This window comes from Aythya fuligula, chromosome 3, assembly GCF_009819795.1.
Source record: "Aythya fuligula isolate bAytFul2 chromosome 3, bAytFul2.pri, whole genome shotgun sequence".
Classification (NCBI taxonomy): Eukaryota; Metazoa; Chordata; class Aves; order Anseriformes; family Anatidae; genus Aythya; species Aythya fuligula.
Genome location: NC_045561.1, coordinates 74,283,795 through 74,305,294, shown reverse-complemented (window position 1 = coordinate 74,305,294; position 21,500 = coordinate 74,283,795). Strand labels below are relative to the sequence as shown.

General features: G+C 40.9%; 2 protein-coding genes across 2 annotated transcripts; both read left to right on the top strand.

The window, feature by feature from the left end:
- Window positions 1-839: 839 nt before the first annotated feature.
- Window positions 840-12,239, top strand: GPRC6A (G protein-coupled receptor class C group 6 member A). The gene is made up of 6 exons (XM_032184468.1): window positions 840-1,033; window positions 2,445-2,748; window positions 4,735-5,562; window positions 8,407-8,619; window positions 10,038-10,161; window positions 11,119-12,239. Exons 1-6 carry the CDS (start codon window positions 840-842, stop codon window positions 12,237-12,239), a joined length of 2,784 nt encoding a protein of 927 aa, XP_032040359.1.
- Window positions 12,240-16,740: 4,501 nt separating this feature from the next.
- On the top strand, window positions 16,741-20,873 carry FAM162B (family with sequence similarity 162 member B). The gene is made up of 4 exons (XM_032184467.1): window positions 16,741-16,843; window positions 17,123-17,234; window positions 19,976-20,084; window positions 20,320-20,873. Exons 1-4 carry the CDS (start codon window positions 16,741-16,743, stop codon window positions 20,416-20,418), a joined length of 423 nt encoding a protein of 140 aa, XP_032040358.1. The 3' UTR covers window positions 20,419-20,873.
- The last annotated feature ends 627 nt before the right edge of the window (window positions 20,874-21,500 follow it).

Here is a 21,500-nt window from a genome sequence, read left to right as displayed (position 1 = left end):
TCCTAGCACAGAATCCTATTCTGCAAGTGGAATTCCTGCAGATCTGAGTGGAATGATGGCACTGAGAAGGGTTGCAGCTGATCCTCCCCGGTACAGAAGCTGCTTACATGTACTGGTGTCCTCAGACAGAGGGGGAAGAAAGTGTGCTTCCCCCCTTTCATAGGCTGGTTTTTAATACAGAACCTGATCCAAAGCTGGCTGAAGTCACAGAAAGCTGCATTGCATCAGAACCATGAAGATATGCTTTTCCATACCATTTTTGTACAAATAAAATAAAATTGATTGAAAAAAAAAGAGAAAGGTAGATTTTTATTTATTTATTTATTTTTAATTTTTCCTGTTTGCCTGTTTTTAGACCACAGTCTGATCTAAAGCCCACTGTGGTGAGAGGGTCTTTTTTTGCAGTACTGTTTGGACTAGACCTAACCACAGTAATATCACTGCCATGTTATGTGATGACTCATTGCCCTGCACTCAGCTGGAAAGCGTTCAAGACAAGCCCACATTTATACCAAAATACTTACTGCGTTTTTCAGATTACATGTAAGTCCAATAATCTTTAGACACAGCAGAATAGATTCAACGTTTAGCACTTCCTCCTGAACTCATTTATTTTTTCCCTCCCTCTTTTACTCTCACGCCCCTGCACCCTCACGCTTTCTGTGACAGCAAAATAGCCTAAGTCAGTCAAGCAAATACAAGCACCTTATGAGGTGTGACTAACTTTTGAGCACAGACTTTTTCTTTCGCTGCTGTTTATAGATGACATAGGAACACTTGTTGGCACTGTGGCTAGCTTAATGGACTTAAAGCTGGTAGTGAACAAGTGAACTAGAAACATGGCAATATTTAGCTTTCTGATCGTCTGCTTTGTGATCAGCGCTGACATCGCCTCCTCTTGCCAGAATACAGATGACTTTGTGGGTGCCAGTTCTCCAGGAGACATTGTTATAGGAGGCTTGTTTGCAGTTCACAGTGAAATGCTGCATCCAGAAGAGCATCCCATCAAGCCAGTCATTCAGAACTGTGCTGGGTGAGTAACATGAAAATTACATACATTACAGAAGAGATCACTGGCATCTGGCTTACACTTCTCATATTAAGATCAACAAAATCTGTTTCTCTTGCATTTCTCAGTCTTTAAGAAGACCTTAGACATCAAATAAATCAATAATTATGTAACACAATGACAAAGAATGGGAAAATTACAGTAGAAAACATTATGGCTGTCTGATGAAGGGAATGATTATTTGATCCTATTTCAGTCTTCATATTTAATCAAATAGCCTTTGAGGTTTGTGCTGAACAATCATTTAATTGCCCTGTAAATACCAATTTTTGGCTATATGTCTAAACTAGTCTGCTGTGCAGTTCATTGTTTGTTATGAAGTTGCAACCAGCTGGTTTGATCACAAGCAGTCTTCTCTATTTTATCTAAGCACATATAGAAGTATGTCGCTCACCCCACAGGGCAGATCACTTATAATCTGTGATAGCACTTTGCTGACTAGATTGTAATTGTTGTAATCACTGTAGTTATTACATCTTGTACTAAAATTATGACATTATGTTACAGGATAGGAAATACAGACACCATGTCATGTGCGAGTTCAGCTTTAGAATGTACATCAAAATAAGTCTTAAGTTGTCTCAAGACCATTTGAAATTTATTTTGGTTTGTAAGATTTGTAACTTCAGAAACCCTAACCTGAGATGACCATTGGTTGCACTGCAGGCAGCCTGTTGTAGCACATTTCTGATTAAGAAAGTGTTATCATGTCACTGGCAGGAAGGACAAAAGCTGTACTAAATTTGTCAGGTTTACAGAGGATTTAGGAATGTTTATGCATCCACTGGAAGACATCAACCTCTGGAATTTCTTATCATAGAATCATAGCATTCTATGATAAGAATTCTATTCTATGATTCTATGAAATTTCTTCTTCTATTCTGAAATATTTAGTCATCTCTTTGCTTCAAGCTTTTGTTGAAAATAAATTCATTTTTTTTAAATATGCTTGCTGGGTCAGATGGAACAAATTGCAACAGCCCCACTGGCTTTGACAAATACTTGTTGATATCACTTGCAAAATTTAATATACTGTAAAAAAAAAATGGTTTTAGCACCAATTTTTCAGAAAAGCATTTTTATTCAAGCATAGTTGAAGTGTTTTTTTTTTTTTTTTTTTTACTTTGCTTGTTCTTCTATTTAGGTGAGACAAAAGATATGATTTCTGTTTTTTTGTTCACTTGTTTGTTTGTTTGTTTGTTTTGTACACTAAACCCAAGCAAATTGCATTAAATGTAATTTTCTTTCAATAACTGTCAAATTCTAAAGGATATGCTCAAAGAACAAACAAACAAACAAACACACAAACAAACTGTGCTTCAGCCTTAATCCTAGAAATGTTTTTCTAAAATGAAACTTGTGTGTTTCCTGACAGCTTCGAAATTCAAGTTTTTCTTCAGACACTTGCAATGATACATGCTATTGAAATGATCAACAATTCGACATTATTATCTGGAGTTACTCTGGGCTATGAAATCTATGACACCTGTGCAGAAGTTACAAAAGCCATGGCATCTACTCTGAGGTTCCTGTCTAAATTCAATTCTTCTAAGGATATTGTAGAGTTCAAGTGTAACTATTCAGACTACATACCAAGAATTAAGGCAGTCACTGGAGCCAGTTACTCTGAGGTGTCAATGGCAGTTTCAAGGCTGCTGGCATTGCAACTAATCCCACAGGTAGGTCTGAGGGAATTATTTCACTTTGGACAGAGGGTCAAATTTACCATGGCTAGAAGAAGATGTGGCTCTGATTAGAGGGATTGTGAGTCACATCTTTGTTACACAGCAGGATTTGACTCAACCTGAGAACATCAGGAGAGGTGAGATTGAACTCCAAATGGAAGGCTTGATCCACTTGCCTAAACAAAGGCAGGTAGGGCTGTTTTATATGCCCAAGTTACACCCCTCCACATGGTCTTCAAGCATGGCACTGTGTTTTTATCAGCCTGGCAGCACCACTGGATTGTCCTGCTTGGCTGTGATGGTTACTTTAGAGTACTTCAGTTGCCACTCAGTGCCTTTGTTCAGGCAACCAAATTGCACCCGCTGTGTCTAGTTTAGCTGGCAGTGAATATAAAAATGCCCAATCCCAAGTTAAAAGCCAAGGCACAATCTAATTCAGCCAGAATTTGGAAATTCTCTCCTGCCTGAGAGAGATTGGATTTTGGAGTCTGGAAATGTTTAGAGAAATGTTGCTCTAAAATACAGTTTTAGTTCTGCTGCTCTTCAAGGAGCTGCAGAAGAGAAGGAATACAACCCTGTAGATTTGCACTGGTCCTTCCCAAAACACCCTTCTCTATTTCCAACCTGTCTAGTGCTAGTACTAGTGCATACAGTCCCATGCTTGCACTTAGGCCAGTGCTTCTGCTACCACTTTAACTGCTGTAGAGAAATTGGGGTCAAAGCCAGGACTTGCTGTCAACAATGAAACAGGAGATCTACCGCCACACCATCTTCTGCCACAAGTTAGGTATGGTAATTTAACATATATTATCTTACTGCAAAGTAGCAACATATTAAATAAACCTGCAAAATACTTAAAATCTGAACTAAATATAATTCTAACTGAATCTTTTCCTCTGCAATTGTAGGAAATAATTATGATCTCCAGCTTCACCGTAGGAACTATAGTTGATATATAAATTAAAATGCCACACTTCAACTTAATTAAAAGGCAAGTGATTAAACAAATATGTATTGTGACATGGAGATGGAAAAGGTGACTCAGCAGATTTTTCTCATCTATAACATCTGACATTGTCAATAGTAGATTACTATCAATAGGAGATTAATACTGATAGTAATCTGCTGACAGCATTAAGTTTGGCAACCTCTCCAAATAGGTGGCTCTCATTTTGGAAAGTTTAGATTTATTCTTTAGGAACTGTCAAGCAATGTAGGAAACACAAGTGTAGGGAAAAAGGAAAGAAGGAAGGAAGTAGGGAAGGAAGGAATTATACAAGTATCAAAAAGCAAATAGATTTTAATAAAAACTTTCCAAATATATTTTTTCTTGCTACATTCACAAGAGAAAACAAACAAACAAACAAACAAACAAAAAAGAATAATTTCTTTACATGAAAGAATTAAGAATGATTATATTATTCTTCAGTACCTTTTTTTTTTTTTTTTTTTTTTTTTTTTTCAGTAGGCTCTTCTAACAGACCTTATGACCCCTCTAAAACACACTAATTAAATTTTGGAGAGAAAGTATATGGTGGGTGAAACATAATATACTCAGTGTTAGAAAAATACTGCAAAATGTAAGTGTACTAGAAATTTGAATAACTCCAACAACATTTGAGCACTTCTAGTGTTTTAAGTGTTGTCTTGAACAGCATGCTGATGGTATCTCAACAGATTAAAGCAAAATCCTTATACCAGCATACCTGTCATAGGTATTTTGAAAGGTTTTATTCTCTGTCTTCAACAAAGCAATTAGGTGCATGAGGATGAAAAGAGTGGAAATGGTACCAGGCATGGGTCTGCATCCTAACAGCAGGGTGAGGAATTCTGCCCCAGTTGGGTGCACCTTGGTCATGCTCAGTCACGGGAGGAGGGAGCCCCAGGTCAGGTGGGATGAAGAAGTCGTAGCAGCTTTGGGTGTCTCAGCATCCTTTGGAGGAGAGCTCTTCCATAACCTAACTGTTCTCTCCTCCTTAGGTCAGTCCTGCATCGTCAGCTGAAATCCTCAGTGACAAAATCCGGTTTCCTTCATTCTTCAGGACTATCCCCAGTGATTTCCACCAGACTAGAGCAATGGCCCACCTGATCTGTGAGTCTGGGTGGAATTGGATCGGAGTAATAGCCACTGATGATGACAACGGGCGCTTTGCTCTGGAGAGCTTTGGGGTCCAGGCCATGTCAAACAATGTTTGCATAGCTTTTAAAGAACTGCTGCCTGCCTATCTCTCTGACAAAACCTTTCACACCAAAGTTGATCATGCAGTCGAGAAGATTGTCAAGGAAACCAGAGTAAATGTTATTGTAGTCTTTATGAGACAGTTCCACGTGCTCAAGCTATTTAAGAAGGCAATTGAGAGAAATGTAAATAAAATCTGGATTGCAAGTGATAACTGGTCAACAGCAGTGAAAATCAGTACGATGCCCAATATCAGACAGCTGGGAACTGTTGTGGGATTTGGATTTAAGAGTGGAGACATATCCACATTCCAAGACTTTCTGAAGAACCTTCATGAAAAGCCCACTGAAAACAACAAGTTTTTAGGTGAATATATTATGCTTTTGTCAGTCTGTGCACACCTGGAATATTATGATTTTCAAATGTGCATTTCAAATCAATCCCAGGATGATCTGATGCAAAATGTTGAGAATAAACAACACATCTGGAGAGATGACTTTTTGAATGCCAACATTGAACCCGGATTTATCCATAGTACTATACTTGCAGTCTATGCCATTGCTCACGCCATTAAAGGGCAATGCAAAGACAGAAACTGCAAGGATCCCTCTGCTTTCACTCCCTGGGAGGTATGATGTTAATTCTTTCAGGTGTCATTCTCTCTACATAACTTCCTTCTCATTTTTCCTCCCACATTCCTGGGTTTGCTGGCTTGGTCCTTGTACCAAAATGCCTTTTTATTCCTGTTCCTGCCTTTCTTCACCACTGCATGGGCCAAATGAAATCACAATCCTTCTGCCAGAGCAACAGTTGCCAATTGCTGCAGTGTTGAGAGCCAGTTTTGCCTTCCTTGTTTTGGCCCCTGCAGACACAGAAGCTCCAGGTGCTAAGCTATGGCTGTGTCCTGCTATAGATAGAGAAGAATTACTGCAATTCACACCCACCATCTCCTTCCTCATGGATACAGCAGCAGCAGCTGGAAATGCCTGTCTCCACCAATGTGGATGGGATCGTTAGCTGCTGGGCTTCAATAGCTACCCCAACTCTTCCCACATCACCTTTAAAGGGCATGCAGAGAAGGCACCAGCTTGGATGAAGGCTCCAGTCTGTAGTCTGCTTGCTAACTTACTAGCTACCTGTGCAGGATAGAATAGAAATCTATAGTCAATCTATGGCTGACTTATCATCTGTTCTGCTACTGATGGTTGGCCTTGTTGCTGCAAACCACTGTAACACTCAGCACCAAGTGCTCTTGAGTGACAGGGATGGTACAGAAGAGGAGTTTCCCAAAGAGTTTCAATTTCCCCCTCTGTGTCCCCAGTTTGTCCATGTCCAGCTTATATACCTCTATAACGAATCTTTACTTGAAATTGAAAAAGCAACAGACCATTCTTCTTTCTGATCTTGATTTATATTGAAGTGACTGGTAGGAAAATGTGGCACAATTCTTAAGATGGGTTAGGTACTTGTTATCAGACTCTACTGAGTGGGAAAAGGACAGGAAAAATCAGACAAGTAAACCTGACCTGACCTTTTACCTGAGAACCTGCTCAGAAGTATTCACTTTTACACACTTTTACTCAGAGGATTAAACAAAAGTTCATTTAAAAGTCAAACATCTACTGAACCACTCTGACTTGCTCTGACCTCTTATCATGGGTCAGGGCAGGTCAAACCAAGATAGGAGATTTGAAAAAAAACAAACAACCCCTCCCCCCCCCCAAAAAAAAACACCCAGTAACAATCAAACTCCTACATGAATTTGTAAATGCAGATAGGACAAATTCAGGACTGGTCTACAGGGGATGTTGAATTCATCATTACTGAATTAAATCCCAAACCACCTAAATTAAAAGTCCTGTTAAGAGGCTTAGAACTCATGAAGTAAACCAAAAGAGAATTATTCTCCCTGTGCTGTTTTCATAATACATTTTCTCTACACTAAACTAAAACCCTTCAGAAATCAGCATACTTAAAGCTAGGGATGCAACTAATCCTTATCACTTATCTCCACATACAGAGAAACAGCACTGTTATTGCTATTAAACACATGCAAAAATAAATATCAATTAAATCATACTGTAGCTAGTTATTAGCTCTTTCTGTCTGAAGCTCAAGATGTATTCCAAAAGTTCTATTGTTTCCATAGTTTTTTAGGGAAATTGAAAAAGTGGAGATGAGAAAAAAATAAATGAGTAGCCTGAGGATACAGAACAACAACAATAAAAAAATCCTGTTCAATCCCACAAGACTTTGCAATGTTCAACTAAAATGAAATATCATTTAAAAGCACACTTACGTTTTTCATAAATTTGTAGATATGCAGTGAGAATGTATGAACTCTCATAAAAGTGATGTTATATCTGAAAAAAATAACACATGCCAGATTTGTTTATACATATATATGCCAGAGACTTTTAAAGTCATATATTTGTCAGCATTTTCTTTAAATGCTACGACTATCACAGAAAGATCTATGTAAGATTGTGCTTTTCAAAAGGCAGTTACATTCAGCCATTCACCAAAACCTTGGAGTTTTTTCTCATTAATTAACCCCTATTACTAAAAATTGTTAAGCTGGCAAAGGGATAAAGCCTTTGCTTTAATTAGGAGCCATAGTGGCTAATGAAGGACTTTTTATGGTCTCCTTGTCAATGGGGAGAAGGTAATATGAGCCTTAATCTCTCCTTCTCTAGATTCACACAGAACTTTTTAAACTGTTTGTGATAATGTAAAGAGAAATTTCACCCTACTGTACAGAATGGGTTGTAACATTAAGCTGGATAGTTGTCTTATCAAAGAGTGCTTGCTTTGATATTTCCTGTGATTTATCAAATATAGCCTTGCTGTCCATTGTTATTGTATACCACCTCATCTGAGCAAGCTGGCATTTAGTGTTCATTTCACGACTTGGTGTCCCACCTTGCAATAAGTATAAGAGTCACGGGTGAAAACAATACTAAAGTAGATATTTCCAGACCCTGGGGGAGGAAGTCTGGGGGAAGAAGTCTGGGTTGCCAATTTCCTTCCTTACTCTGGAAGGAAATGTTGTCCATATCTACTTTGCTGACAGTACAGTAACAACAGGAGCTTCATTCACAGTCATTCTTTACAAGAAGGGAAGTCCCAAGGCCATTGTTTCCTGAAGGCAAAATCTTTTTTTTCCCAACATTTTACCAAAACCTCCAAGGCTGGAAAGGAAAATATGAACATGGCTATTTGTAGACATTGCATAGAATTAAGAAATGATTATTTGTGCTTAATAGTATTTTTTTTTTAAGCCAACAGGATTGTCAGAATAATGTAAATCTGTATAGGATGTCAGATTAACAGTTATACAGATCCCTTTTAAGATTTTTTTTCACTCCTAAAAAGCAATATATTTTTTTCATTTGATATTAGCATATATATTTAAAAGTATTGAGTGTATCCCACTGAAATGATATTGATATGTCATCATTTCTTCTGTTCAGCTCCTTGAAGAACTCAAAAAAGTTAGAGTCATCGATGATGATAAAAAAATCAAGTTTGACTCCAAAGGAGATATGAGAACTAGTTATGACGTACTTCTCTGGAAAGAAATTGATGGTCACATGGAAATCACCACTATGGCAGAATACGACACAGAGAAAGGTGACTTTATCTTTGAGGATGATGAGAAAAAGAAAGAATTTCTGAACTTAAAGGTAACCTTCAGTTTGTTGACATAACAGCTGAAATTTGCTTCATATGTGTTTTTCTTCCTCTGTTAGTCACAAATAAAATATGTGTCAGCTAGAAATCTCTCATGTACTTTCATGTTTTCCATTTGGAGTGAAGCATCCTCTCTGGATATATTCAACTACCATTATATATTTTGAGAAGTACTTGAGCCTGTAAGCAGGCTCAGTGATTTGAAATTGAGTTATTTCTCCAGAACGCTCTTGAGAGGTTTCGAAGTTAATCTGTCCTAAGGATGCTATTCCAGAATCTTAAATTGGGTTTTAAAATGGAAAATACTTATAAATGTACCCTCTCTTACATAAGGCAACCATTTGTTTTGTACATGAAGACTCATATCTGCTGACTTTAATGTTGGGGAAAAAAAAAAAAAAAAAAAAAGTCTTGTTGATTATTTACTCCTGTTAGAGCTGGGGTCAGCACAATTGAAAGAGTATGAGGTAGGCAGCACCATCTGGAGCCCTGGCACTAGTGTAGACAGGACTGGTGGGTGGCCCCAGCCAGTTCCAGCTGGGTAATGTCATCTGTGCATGGGTGAAGGCTTTGGTTTATTGTGTAGCTCTAACCGAATGTGGCTGTGCTGCAAAGCACTCGCTGCTAATAGGACAGAGGAAAGGCAGTTCACTGGGTGGGAAGAATACAGTTTTTATGTGAAGCCTCAGCCAGCAGGAAAGGCTGAGGATAGAAGAGGACTTCACATTTTGTCCCTTTTTGTGGCACAGCCCAGGATGGCAAGGAAATGCCTCCATCTGTTTGTGAGCCCCATCTGGGAGGGAGAAGAAACAGCAGTGTCCCTCAGGACTGCTTCTCCATTTTATAAAACTTGTCTTTTGAAGAAGGACCTGAACTCAGGCCTTGTGAGAAGGCCCTGATCACACACTTAAGAGTGGGGCTTGGAAATTCAGGGGTGGTCTGCTGAGGGTGTGGCATGTTAGAGCTGTGGTTCAATGCACCCACAGAGCTGGGGTGTATGTCCCGGGGTGTCAGGACCGCACTTGTGATGTGGTCCACCCGACTCCCCTCTCAGAGGCTTCTGGGCTTTCTCTGGATCTGGATATGGATCCTAGAAGCCTAACTTCTAGTTTCAAAGCTGGATGTGTATTTTTAAAGGTATAGAAAATCACACTGAAGTAGGGCCAAAAAAAATAATAAAATTATCAGGTAGATAATGCCCCATCCTGTCACTTCTTGAGAGTGTGGAGAAAATGCAAGAAACATTGCCTACATTGCCTTTTTACAACATCATTTTCAGATTCCCTTACAATATGTTAGATACAAAAAGAGATTTCAAACCATAGTGTTACTGGAGGGCTATTTTAAGAGTTCATTGTAATTAGTAACACCTGAGCTGATTGATATGTATTTCATTCTCTGCTCACTGCAGAAGGTTCGATCAACATGTTCCCAGCACTGCAGACCAGGACAGATGAAAAAGGTTACAGAAAGTCCACACACATGCTGCTACGAATGTGTTTACTGCCCGGAAAACCATTACAGCAATCAAACAGGTAAAAGAATTGTGATCCAAATAAAAGCTGATTTAGAAATCAATGGAATTGTTTGGTTTGTGTATAACGAGCCTTGGAAACCTTGGGTATAATTTTGGAATGAGATTAAAATATTTGTTTATGCTTGGTTTCAGAAATATGAAAGGGAAGAACACTCTTCAACATATAAAACTTGGTTTAAATACTTTTAGAAGACCTAGCTTTAAACAATCAGATTTTACAGTTGACTAGCACTATCCTTGATTTGGATGGAAAGTCTGGCTGACATTCCTGAGACCACATGAAAATAGAGCCTTGCTTCCATATCTTTCTGCAGGATAGCCAGCCTAGTGGAAATATGAAGTTAACAATTTTGCATGCTGGCACTTTTTTTTTTTTTTTAATCTTAAACAGGAGCACTGTGAAGTTAGATATGACCATACAGTAGTATTTTCTAGTGTCAAATCCAATGTGTACTTTACTGCTGGTTCATTTGTAGTGTGAGTAAGGTTTTTAAAGGTCAGAGAGTAAATACAGAGGAGAGAGAAGAAATTAAGAAATTTGGTGTCTTTAAAAATATTGATAGCTAGCAGAAAGAAATTACTTTTTATCCCCTTTTCTACTCAAATAATAATGAAATTTCTCCCTATTGGGCAATAGGAATTTTACCGAAAAAGCTCTCTTTGAAAGCATAATCTACAGCAATGTTTATTCTTGCTGTTGTATTTCAAAAAATCTCTGAGAAGAGAAAGTATTTTTTTCTTGTAAGACTAGGTGGATGAAAGAAACACAGTTCCTTTCTGGGTGGACAACCAATTCAATCCCAAACTACCACCCTGGTTTCACTGTGTCTTTCCAGAGCTAGCCACTGCTGGCTCCCTGGGGCCCCAGCTCCTCTGCCAGGACTGTGTCAGCAGCAGCCAGAGCCATCAGATTTACTGTGGGTTCCGAATTTATCTTCCTTTTTTCTGCTTTCAGATATGGATTACTGCTACCGGTGCCACAACAAAACCTACTGGGCTCCTGTGAACAGTACTACGTGCTACAGGAAGACGATCCAGTTCCTCAGCTGGACTGACTGGTTTGCTATTTTCCTGCTCCTCCTCTCTAGCTTTGGGGTTGTGCTGATTTTCTCCATCAGTATCATATTTACTAAAAACTTGAACACGCCGGTTGTAAAGGCATCCGGAGGTTTAACTGTCTGCTATGTTATCCTCCTCAGCCACTTCTGCATTTTTTTAAGCACCGTCTTCTTCATAGGTGAACCCACAGAACTCAAATGCAAAACTAGGCAATCCCTCTTTGGCATAAGCTTTGCACTTTGTGTTTCATGTATTTTAATAAAGTCGCTAAAAATTTTACTAGCCTTTAGTTTTGATCCCAAGCTGCAGAATGTCCTGAAATGTGCATATAAACCTATTCCCATTGTGGTCACCTGCACTGGGATTCAAGTTATCATTTGCACCTGCTGGCTAGTATTTAGGACGCCTTTCGTAATGCAAAATTTCTCAATTCCAAGATCAATAATTCTGGAGTGTAATGAGGGCTCTATTGTAGCTTTTGGGATTATGTTGGGCTACATAGCTGCTCTAGCCTTCATCTGTTTCATATTTGCCTTTAAAGGCAGGAAGTTACCAGAGAACTACAATGAAGCTAAGTTCATAACCTTTGGCATGCTAATCTACTTTATAGCATGGATTGTATTTATCCCTGTCTATGCAACTACGTTTGGCAAATACCTGCCAGCAGTGGAAATCATTGTTGTTTTAATATCCAATTATGGGATTCTCTGTTGTACGTTTCTTCCTAAGTGCTATATCATAATTTACAAGCAAGAAACAAACACGAAGTCTGCCTTTCTCAAGATGATTTACACGTACTCTTCCAAGAGCGCAGGCAGCGTTGCTGTTAGCCAGATTTCCTTGGATTCAAAGTCTTCCAGTTCCCAAGCTACTGTCTCAGGCTCCTGTAAAGCCGAGAAAAACTCTGCAAATGGAAACTACCATTTTCAAGTGCCTGGGCAGAAGCAAATAAAAGAGAAAATTCTTCCTAAAAGTGCAGTAAGGCGTGTGTCCAGGAAAAGACTGTCCAGCATATGACTGGTCAGCGCTGAAATATTGGAGGATGAAAAGCTATTTTAGTGAGCCATTCCTTTTTCAGGTCTCCCTCCTTTCGGTACCCCCCAAGGAGAACAGACCACCCGAAATTCCTCCAGCACTTTAGTAGTTACTCATTGATAAGCTTGAAAGGCTTTGCCTGGTCACAGGGTCCAGCATCTCCCTCCTTTTCCCCATCCCACTCCCAACCCACAGGCCCTCTGAGCCAGGCAGAAGTGTTAGGAAGGTTTTACTTCTCACAGAAAAATAGGCATGCACATATGGGCTTACACCACTTTTTCTTATGTCTTTGCTGCCCAATTGCTTAAGGAGGTTTTCTTCTCACCCAGGTCTGTTTTACAGATCAAACAGAGCTCCCTCCTAGCCTTTGTTTTGCTAGGATAAACAAGCTCAGTCCTTTAATCTCCACTTTTAAGATAAGCTTTCCATTCTTATGAACATCCAAGAGTAACCATTTTCATTTGGTACATGTGAATCCTTTTTTTAAAAAAATAAATAAATAAATAAATAAATCTCTGCCCAAAATTACATGCCTTATTCCAGATGTGTGCTACAGCAACTTTCAAAATTCCATGTATTTACCAGGGTGAAAATGAGCTAGAGATAGGTCTATATAAAAATTGAAGGATTTCTCTGGTGCTCTATAGTTAAATGTGTGTTCATCTACTTTTTACCTATACTAAGAGGAGACACATTGATTCATCTCATGCAACTCCTGTGACTCATGCAGAGAGAGGACCTGTTATGCATGTCCCCAGGTGTGCTGTTAGTTCAAAACTTATGAACATCAATTTAGCATGAATAATGCAATGACCAGAATCAACATGAATGCATCCTGGGAATTTTAGTTTCCTTGATACATGTTTAAAAAAAAAATCTAATTTTCAACAAGAACACAGTAATGCACTATTCCAATACATCAAAATCATGCAGGAATGAACTGCAGTCAACTGCACTGGCAGAGTCTCTGAGGCTCCGTGACTATAGGTACGCAGCATCTTCTGTGCGAGTGGTACACTCCGAGAAGGAGGAATTTTTCAGTGGACAACTGTTCTGCCTCTCTAAGGCAAAGAATGGCAAAGTCTTTCTCATGCTGAGAAGGCCACGGCTGGAAGGGTTCTTCAAACACTAAATAGCAGAGCAGTGGTGCCAGTCTGGGACTGGGAAGAGCTCTTGTCTGTGTTCATAAAGCCCCTAGCCTGGACCAGAGAAATCATGGTTTGCAGTTTTAAGTTCTATGCATGTTACTGGGAAAGAATGCTAACTTCTTCAGTTTTGTCCATTTGTTTAGATCAGGAATAATTGGACACTCTGGCAAGCCAGAATGAAGTTCAGTAGACTTGATGTTACACAGACATAAAACGTTGTTTTCTACAATATATCTGTTTTTCTATCATTTCTGTTTATATGTTGCAACCCATGTCTATATGATTTTCCTAAGATTCTGTTAAAAATATCTATGGATCACATTTCAGCAATGGACACAGGTAATGAAATTATTTGATGTCAGCATATACGTTGTATGCATCTGTGAAGACATTTTAAAGTAATTTAAATGGCAAGGGTCCAATTTACATATAAATTTCAGCAGTTATGTAATTTCTGTAGCTGATTAGAAGAATGAAGGTTTATGCACATACATTTATGTGATAAATGCTGTTTATGCATCAGTTGTTATGAGTACTGTTCGGTATACAAAGCTATGTATGATTAAAGTTAAAGTTCCTACAGTTTGGCTGCCAGTGCAGCAAAATGTCTCTCCCTCAAAGAGGAAAACGAAGCTTACATCACACAGTGACTTTCAGTGCTAAGCTGGTTAGAAAAGCTAATTTGGCTAGAATGTTGTATGTGTATTTATTGTTCTCAAAAGTGGTGAGCATGTCATGTCTCGAAAAACGGGATGATTAAAGCCATGTTGTTATTTAACATTGAGCTTGTTTATTTAATTTCCTTACCTCTCCCTATGAACTTTGGGTTGGCCTTGAACTGCAGCAACACACCTACCTGAGCAGTGCTTCCACCTGGCAGATCTGTGAGCTTTTTACAAGTGTCCTTCAGGTTGGCAGCCAAGCATGGGAGGGCGATTCCCCCTGCAGGACATAGAGGAAAGTGCCTTGGGAGAGCTATGACAGCACTATGAAGGTGTCTATAAAGGTGATCTTTAAGGAAGGGCATCACATGGGGCAGAATTCCAAGGGAAGAGCATAAAATAATAAGCATGAAAAGAAAAGAAAAAAAAAAAAAAAAAGAAAAAAAAAGTTTTTGTTCTTCTTACTGATCTAGTTTTAAATACATCCCATGCCTCCTCCTCTCCTAGGAAGCTCTCCACTCCATACAAACTTCTCCACTTCAGTAGTGCCACCAAGTCCCCTCTGTTAATGACTTCTGTGTGCTATGTCTGCCTCTCCAGCTACTCATATCTTCTCTGTAAAGCACAATCAATGAGATCTAGATGAGAGGATGTAACAGATTTACTAGCTAGCCTTGGCAGGAAAAAGAGAGAGGGAGAGAGATACCAAGCTGTGTTGTGTATGTTTTTAAATGTCTGTATTGGTCGGACTGCGTAGGCTGAAGAGGTTTGCTCTTCTTTCTGGCTCAGGGCACACTCTGCTTTCTTACTTTGAAAAGAACCCAACACAAATGGTCAGAGTGCTAACGCATCCATCTTTGTGTTTTTCAATTCTGAAAGTGATAGAGAGGACATATGGTCCCCAAATACAGTGCTGTCCAGAGAAGTCAAGCATAGAAGTGCTGTTTGTTGACGTCCGTGGGAGGCTGCTCTATTCAATCATTTATGGTTTTATGTTATTTCTTGTAATAATACTGAATGCCCTCTAAAGCCAGTATCAGAAACTGTGCAACATCCTTAGAGAGAATGAAGACTGTGAAGGTCACCAATTTCTCAAGCCCTCTCCTCCAGGGCACAATTCCCTGAAGATGTCTGCAGCAATGTCAGCAGCAGCAGATGTCAGGAGCACAGGTGTCCCTCATCTTTGGCACCATTCTGTGCTCTGATGTCCTTTGGCAACAGCTGTGAACTGCTTACCTGAGCTCTAGGCTTCCTCCCTACACTTGTGCCAACTGCAGCTGGAACAGCAATGAGTGAAAGCACAGGGTGCCAGCATTACTAGTGACTAAGAGCAGGATCTGGGATGCTGCTCACAGTGTGTGGAGCTGAGCAGACCCACCCCAGCCATTCTGGATCTTCCCACCCTTCCCAGCTGGATCTCCAGGAGCAAGGAATGATGTTATGCCTCTCTGAGCTGGAAGAAGAGCTACAGGCAGACTATAACCCTGGTCTTATCCTCTAGGTTGTTTCTTTTGGTGCTCCTCCGTCTCCCTCAGGACATTCTGAAACAAGGCAGAGCTGCTCTGTGTGTGTGCAGAGAGGCACTTGTTCTTCATCACCAGTATTTTTCATAGACAAGAGAAAGACAGAGTGTGGCTTTTATACAGGGCTCAAAGAAACGTGTTTTTCTGTATGTATAATGGCTCGTTTTCAGGAAGAAATTCAATTCCAAAATAAAATGTGGGAGGATTTTTTTTTTTTTTTGTATTAGATAATGGAATGGCTTTGATGGTTTTCCAATAATAAGGACATTTTGTTATTTTGATGATTTCAGAATGCAAACTACGTGTGAGTAAGAAAATATCAACACAGGACTATTTACTGAATAAAAAAAAAATAAAATAGTTTTCTTGAATGTTTTTCGAGAATGAAATGTTGTTCAAAAGATATATATGTATATATATAGATTAATATCAATGATGCTAGAACCCATTCTGATGAAAAAGATCGTGATTTTCTCTACTCAACAACTTGCTTTCAGAAAGAGCTGTCTACCTCAGGCTCTGTTGCTGGAAAACAGGGAACAAAGTTCTGGCTTGCCAACGATGCAAGGCTTCAGACTCGTGCCTTCAGTTCTACACTGACTTTTTGTCTTTCTCTTAGTATTTGTTGCGGTTGTTTGCTTGTTTATTTTCCCCGATGATATTTTTGGTCTTTATTTGAAATAAAGGTTAACTCTGACCAGGACTTGAAAGCAAATACATACTTAGCCAATCCCCAAAGCAAAACAACGCAGCACCAAAACCCCCTTTTCCAACTAAAATAAGCACTAGAGAGTGTCGTGTGAGGTCTGGGACCCCCGGGGGCAGTGCTGGGACCCCCGGGGGCAGTGATGGGCGCGGGTCTGTGTTGAGGGACCCGGGCCAACCCTGAGCCGAGGCCCCCTTTTCGCGTGGTTTTCATCTCGACGTTTGCAGGGCAGTGCCGGACAAGGCGAGGCGAGGCGAGGCGAGAGGCGGCTTCTCGGGGCCGGCTTCGAGGCCCGAGGGGCCGCCCCTCGCAGCGGGCTGCCCGCGGCCCCCCTCGGGGGACGGCTTCCCCGGCGGCCCCTCAAGGCGGAGCCCGGGCCGTGTCGGTGTCCGTGTCCGTGTCCGTGTCGGTGTCCGTGCCCGCCGTGCAGAGCCAGGCCTGGCCATGCTCCCGCCGTGCCTCCGCCCCAGGCGGCTGCTGCCGGCCCCGCCGAGCCGCCCGGCCGCCACCGGAGGGGGGCCCGCCCGGGGACCCGGAGCCGGCCGCGGTAAGGGCAGGGGTGCTGCGGGGGGCCGGGGTCAGACCGGGGCTCCCAGGCGGGATGGGGACGGTGTGGGGCGAGGCAGCTCGGGGCTTCTTCGCCTCTCTTCGCCTCCTGGCCCAGGTGGCCAGAGGTGAGGTGGGAGGGAGGGGGAGAGCCCCGGAGATGCCCGCTGGGGGCTGAGTCCCCCAGAGACCAGAATGGGCTGGAAGAGGGGGTTCCCTTCCCACCCCACCCTTGGCAGGCTCCCTCGGTGCCATGGGCTGTTTGTTTCTCATCTCCAAGCTGAGCAGGCTCACAAGGTGGTTGCGAGTTACAAACCCTCCAAGTTCGACAGAAAAATCCTCCTCTGGACCGGCCGCTTCAAGACGGAAGAAGAGATTCCTCCAAGGATCCCGTAAGTGTCCTGACATGGTCCTGCTGAGCCGAAGGGAAAGAGGTGGGGTGTGCCTGAGCTGAAGCTTTTCCGAGGGGTTTGAACCAGCCAGCAGCTCCAATACCAAAAGCTTTGAGACAAATTAGAGGGCAGAAGAGTTTCCTGTGCAGGTTATAGGTTAGAAAGAAAAAGAATCCCTTACTGGAGACCTCATAGCCTATGCTGAAGAACTGGGTCATGGGTAGATAGCCTTGGTCATATATATATGTGTGTGTTTGTGTGCACATGTATGTTTATGTAGATAATGTGTGTGTGTGTGTGTATATAAAATGGCTTGTTTATTTTGTTTATTCCTAATGTGTAACCAGAGAAGGAAGTTGTTAGTAAACTGTGTTCTGTTTATAGCTCCCATAAAGGCTCTAAGGGAGCTGACAGTCCCAGAATGATTACATCAACCAAATTAGAATTTATTATTGCTTGAAGAAGAATTTGAGGGAAAAAAAAATAGATACAAAGGTTATGAGAAAAACATCTCTTCCTCCCCAAGGCAAATCCAAGGAAAACCAAGTACTTGACATGGTCTTAGCCTTGCGTTGACCTGCTTCTCACCTCAACTTGGTGGAAGTTACTGTTCCCCAAGGGAAGGTATGAAACCCCTGCAGTGCCAACTGCTGCCTTTTTCTTAGGCTGTGGTGTCTTGCCATGGTGTCTCTGTCCGGGACATGGCTTTTTGTCATCGCAGTATGTCCCTGCCTAGGGTGGTAGGTTCAGCACAAGCAGCATACAGAGCTATGCACAGCAAGTGCATCCTCTAGCTGCTCCTCTTACTGTTTGTTCCTGACTGCAATGCTGCTGTTTCCCAAGCTGGGCAGCAGCTTTCTAGAGGGTCTGACATCTCTTGCTCCGTGTTTATCCCACAGTCTTCCCTTAGGGAAAGGTTCAGGCAGCTATAAAAGCTTTGAGTGGTTGGACAATTGAAATAGTGGAGAGGTGTTTGTAAAGGCACATGCCTCTGCTGATCCACACACATGCAAACAACTTGCTTCTGGCCTCACAGGTATGTCACCACTTTCTGTTTTCCGCACAAGCGATGTCTTTTTAAAAATCATCATAATATGCTAAATGAAGCTAATTTTATGACATTGAAGCTGAACAGTGTCACTGCTTTAACTGTCAATAAAGAATGCAAGATACTGTTACCTTTAAACAAAATCTAGCCACTGAAGATATTTTGTACTAAGGCTCAAATCTGTAGCCCTTGGTCAAAATGTTTAAAAAAAAACAGCAAAGAGCTGTTATGAATTCACAGGTTTAACCAGAGTCTCGATGAAGGGTTGAGTAACACAGGCCCTAATGTGCAATTAGAGATGATAATAAGGTCTGCTTTCCTTAAAGCAGAGGCAGAAAGCAAGGAGAAAGTGAAAATCTGCTTCAGAAGATTTTCAATTAGTGTACTACGAAATATGATTACGTTAATAAGCCAGACTAATAACATTTGCAGTTTTGCTTTTGTTCTTACAAATGGATCCTAGATTAATGGTTTTATGCACTGATCTGTAGTGTGGTTTGTTGTAAAGAGGTTGTGTTTACCACTGTACACCACAGAAGCAGTGACTTAAAACCGCAGGCACTGTCAGCTATCAACAAGAAACCTGCCACACACAACGTGTGTGTGTGTGTGTGTGTTGTTGGGCATGGGGGTAGTGTGGCATAGCTGCTCATGACTTGTCCTCCACCATTCCATTAAGCCTTCTAGAGAAGTAATGGATATATGCGTGCATATATAAAGTCAATTTAAGAAAATATGAAAATTGTGCACACTAGCCAGTATTACATTGGAAAATCCTAAAAACAGTACTCCCAAGTATAACTCCTGGCTCAGGAGATGGCTTAGCTGAAAGCCTTATGAGGACTGTAGTGATACGGAGACGTCCCGCACTCCTGGTGCTCAGCAGCACGCAGCCAAAAACTCGGAACCAAAAACTGTGTGAGCGGGAGCTGCACCAACAGAGCTTGCTGGGCTGCAGAATGCCTCTCTGACAGCAACTACAGCCAAAAGCAAGGGCGGATTTCATTACTTTTGCCTTTGATGATGAGGAAAATTAATCTTTAGGTATGCGTTCTTGTAATAGCAAGCAGGCTGACATCAACTGCCAACTTTAAACAATAAAGCTGCGGCTTTTTTAAAGAACTGACTAAAAGTTCTAGCTCAGAGCAACACAGACTGTTATAATCACATATCTAAGCATGTAAAGTCCCTAACCTACAGTGTACAGGATGACATCTTAACAGGTTAGGTACGACAGCAATTTATTTATAAAGATTATTTTGAATAATCATGGAACTTGCTTCCATCATTTCTTGTTAACACCACATATACATGTATTCTTCTATCAGATTAAAATAGATAACCTTCCCCCCATTTCACGATGTTTATATAGAATTTAAGGTGGGATTTCTGGTACAATTAGCCCAAGTATTTAAGTGCAAATACTTACTACACCAATAAACATTTTTTTCCTAGCTCAAAATGTTCCTGAATGCACTAGATGTTGTTTTTCTATTGGAAATGGATTAGGGTCACAAAATACAAAGCTCGTGGGTGGCACAAAACTAAACATCATAGCAATCTAAAGATGCTTGCTTTACAAGCCACTTTATTTTTTACTCTGTAGCGGTGATGTTTGTGATGTCTAGAAATGCTTTTTTTTTTTTTTTTTTTTTTTTTTTTAAATGATTCAACTCAAAAACTTTAATTGCAGGCCAGAGATGCTAGACAGGGCAAGGAACAAAGCTCGAGTTAAAGCTTGTTACATCATGATTGGCCTTTCCATTGTTGCCTGTTTTGCAGTGATTGCTTCAGCAAAGAAGGTGAGTACATTGCTAGATAGCTAATCTGTAGCATATTTAGAAATGATGTAATTCAGAGAGAAATTAATGGAGAAAATTCAAAGAGCAGCAACTTACAGCTGCCATAATCTCAGGTAATGTTCCTGTTACCCTGGAAATAAAGCAGTAAGTGGGTGGTGGTTCCCAAGATCTGATAGCATTCCCCAGGTGATGGTATTCACAACATTACTCTTAAGGAAGTGCTTTCCTTCTGCAGGCTGCTGCACGTCACGAGTCGTTAACAAGCTTGAATTTGGCAAAGAAGGCCAAGTGGCGGGAAGAGGCTGCGCTAGCAGCGGAGTCAAAGACGAAGTAACTTTACGTGAGGTGCCAAATGTTGTTGTACGAGGAAAGTTAACTGTTATCAAGAACAGTTAGGGATTTCACCAACTGCAACTATTACTGCACTATTACACACACTACGGAGCTAACAATAGTAATTACAAGATCACAGAAAGAAAGTGAGGTCTTCTTAAAAGATACTGTACCTACCTGTTGCATATGATTAAAACCAGTAATTAATATCAAAGATGATGAGGTAGTTTCCCAAGTATGGAAGGTAATGGGCTGACTTAGTTTCCACTGTCTGCCCTAAAACTCTTCTTTCAGCCTTGATTTTGAGCTCTGTTACACAGATTAAAGTTCCTTACTGGAAGATTAGTTGTATTTTTGGAATGAAAGATTAAATACAGCAAAGACCAAGCAGTTCTCTCCTACATAGAAAGGCTGAGAGCTGGGGCTGTCCAGCCTACAGAAGAGAAGAGTCTGGGGGGGGGGACCTTATTGCAACCTTTCAGTACTTGAAGGGGACTTACAAAAGATGGGGAGTAACTCTGCTCAGTCTGATAACGATAAGACAAGGGGGAATGGATTTAAACTAAAAGAGGGGAGATTTAGATTAAGGGCTAGGAGGAAATTCTTCAATCAGAGGGTGGTGAGGCCCTGGCAGAGGTTGTCCGGAGAAGCTGTGGATGCCCCATCCCTGGAGGTGTTCAAGGCCAGGCTGGATGAGGCCCCTGGGCAACCTGATCTAGTGGGTGTCCCTGCCTATGACAAGAGGGTTGGAACTAGATAATCTTTGAGGTCCCTTCCAATCCAAGCCCTTCTATGAAAGTACTGAAATTGCAAAAATAAGACATGCAATTCTAAGTACATAACAAATTTATCAGCCAGAACATTTCGAGTTTCATATACTGAAGGGAGATTGGGGTAAATGAGGGTAAGGGAAACAGATTGGTAATCCCATGATTTCTGAAGTCCTTACAAAATTCATGAGAATTCCCACAAGTGGTTGGTTCTGCATGTGAAGACAGGGCTGTGAGTATCATATAAGCATGTGTTTAAATATGTTTTGTAAATATCTAACCAAGAAGGTTTCTGTCTGGTGGTACTACATAG

What these genes read in the sequence shown, in the direction of transcription:
- GPRC6A (XM_032184468.1), top strand. Translation starts at nt 840, where the DNA reads ATGGCAATATTTAGCTTTCTGATCGTCTGCTTTGTGATCAGCGCTGAC. An exon ending in CTGCTTTCACTCCCTGGGAG is followed by an intron (nt 5,563 to 8,406) that starts GTATGATGTTAA and finishes TCTTCTGTTCAG; the next exon opens with CTCCTTGAAGAACTCAAAAA. An exon ending in AAGAATTTCTGAACTTAAAG is followed by an intron (nt 8,620 to 10,037) that starts GTAACCTTCAGT and finishes TGCTCACTGCAG; the next exon opens with AAGGTTCGATCAACATGTTC.
- FAM162B (XM_032184467.1), top strand. Translation starts at nt 16,741, where the DNA reads ATGCTCCCGCCGTGCCTCCGCCCCAGGCGGCTGCTGCCGGCCCCGCCG. An exon ending in GGGACCCGGAGCCGGCCGCG is followed by an intron (nt 16,844 to 17,122) that starts GTAAGGGCAGGG and finishes CTCATCTCCAAG; the next exon opens with CTGAGCAGGCTCACAAGGTG. An exon ending in GAGATTCCTCCAAGGATCCC is followed by an intron (nt 17,235 to 19,975) that starts GTAAGTGTCCTG and finishes CTTTAATTGCAG; the next exon opens with GCCAGAGATGCTAGACAGGG.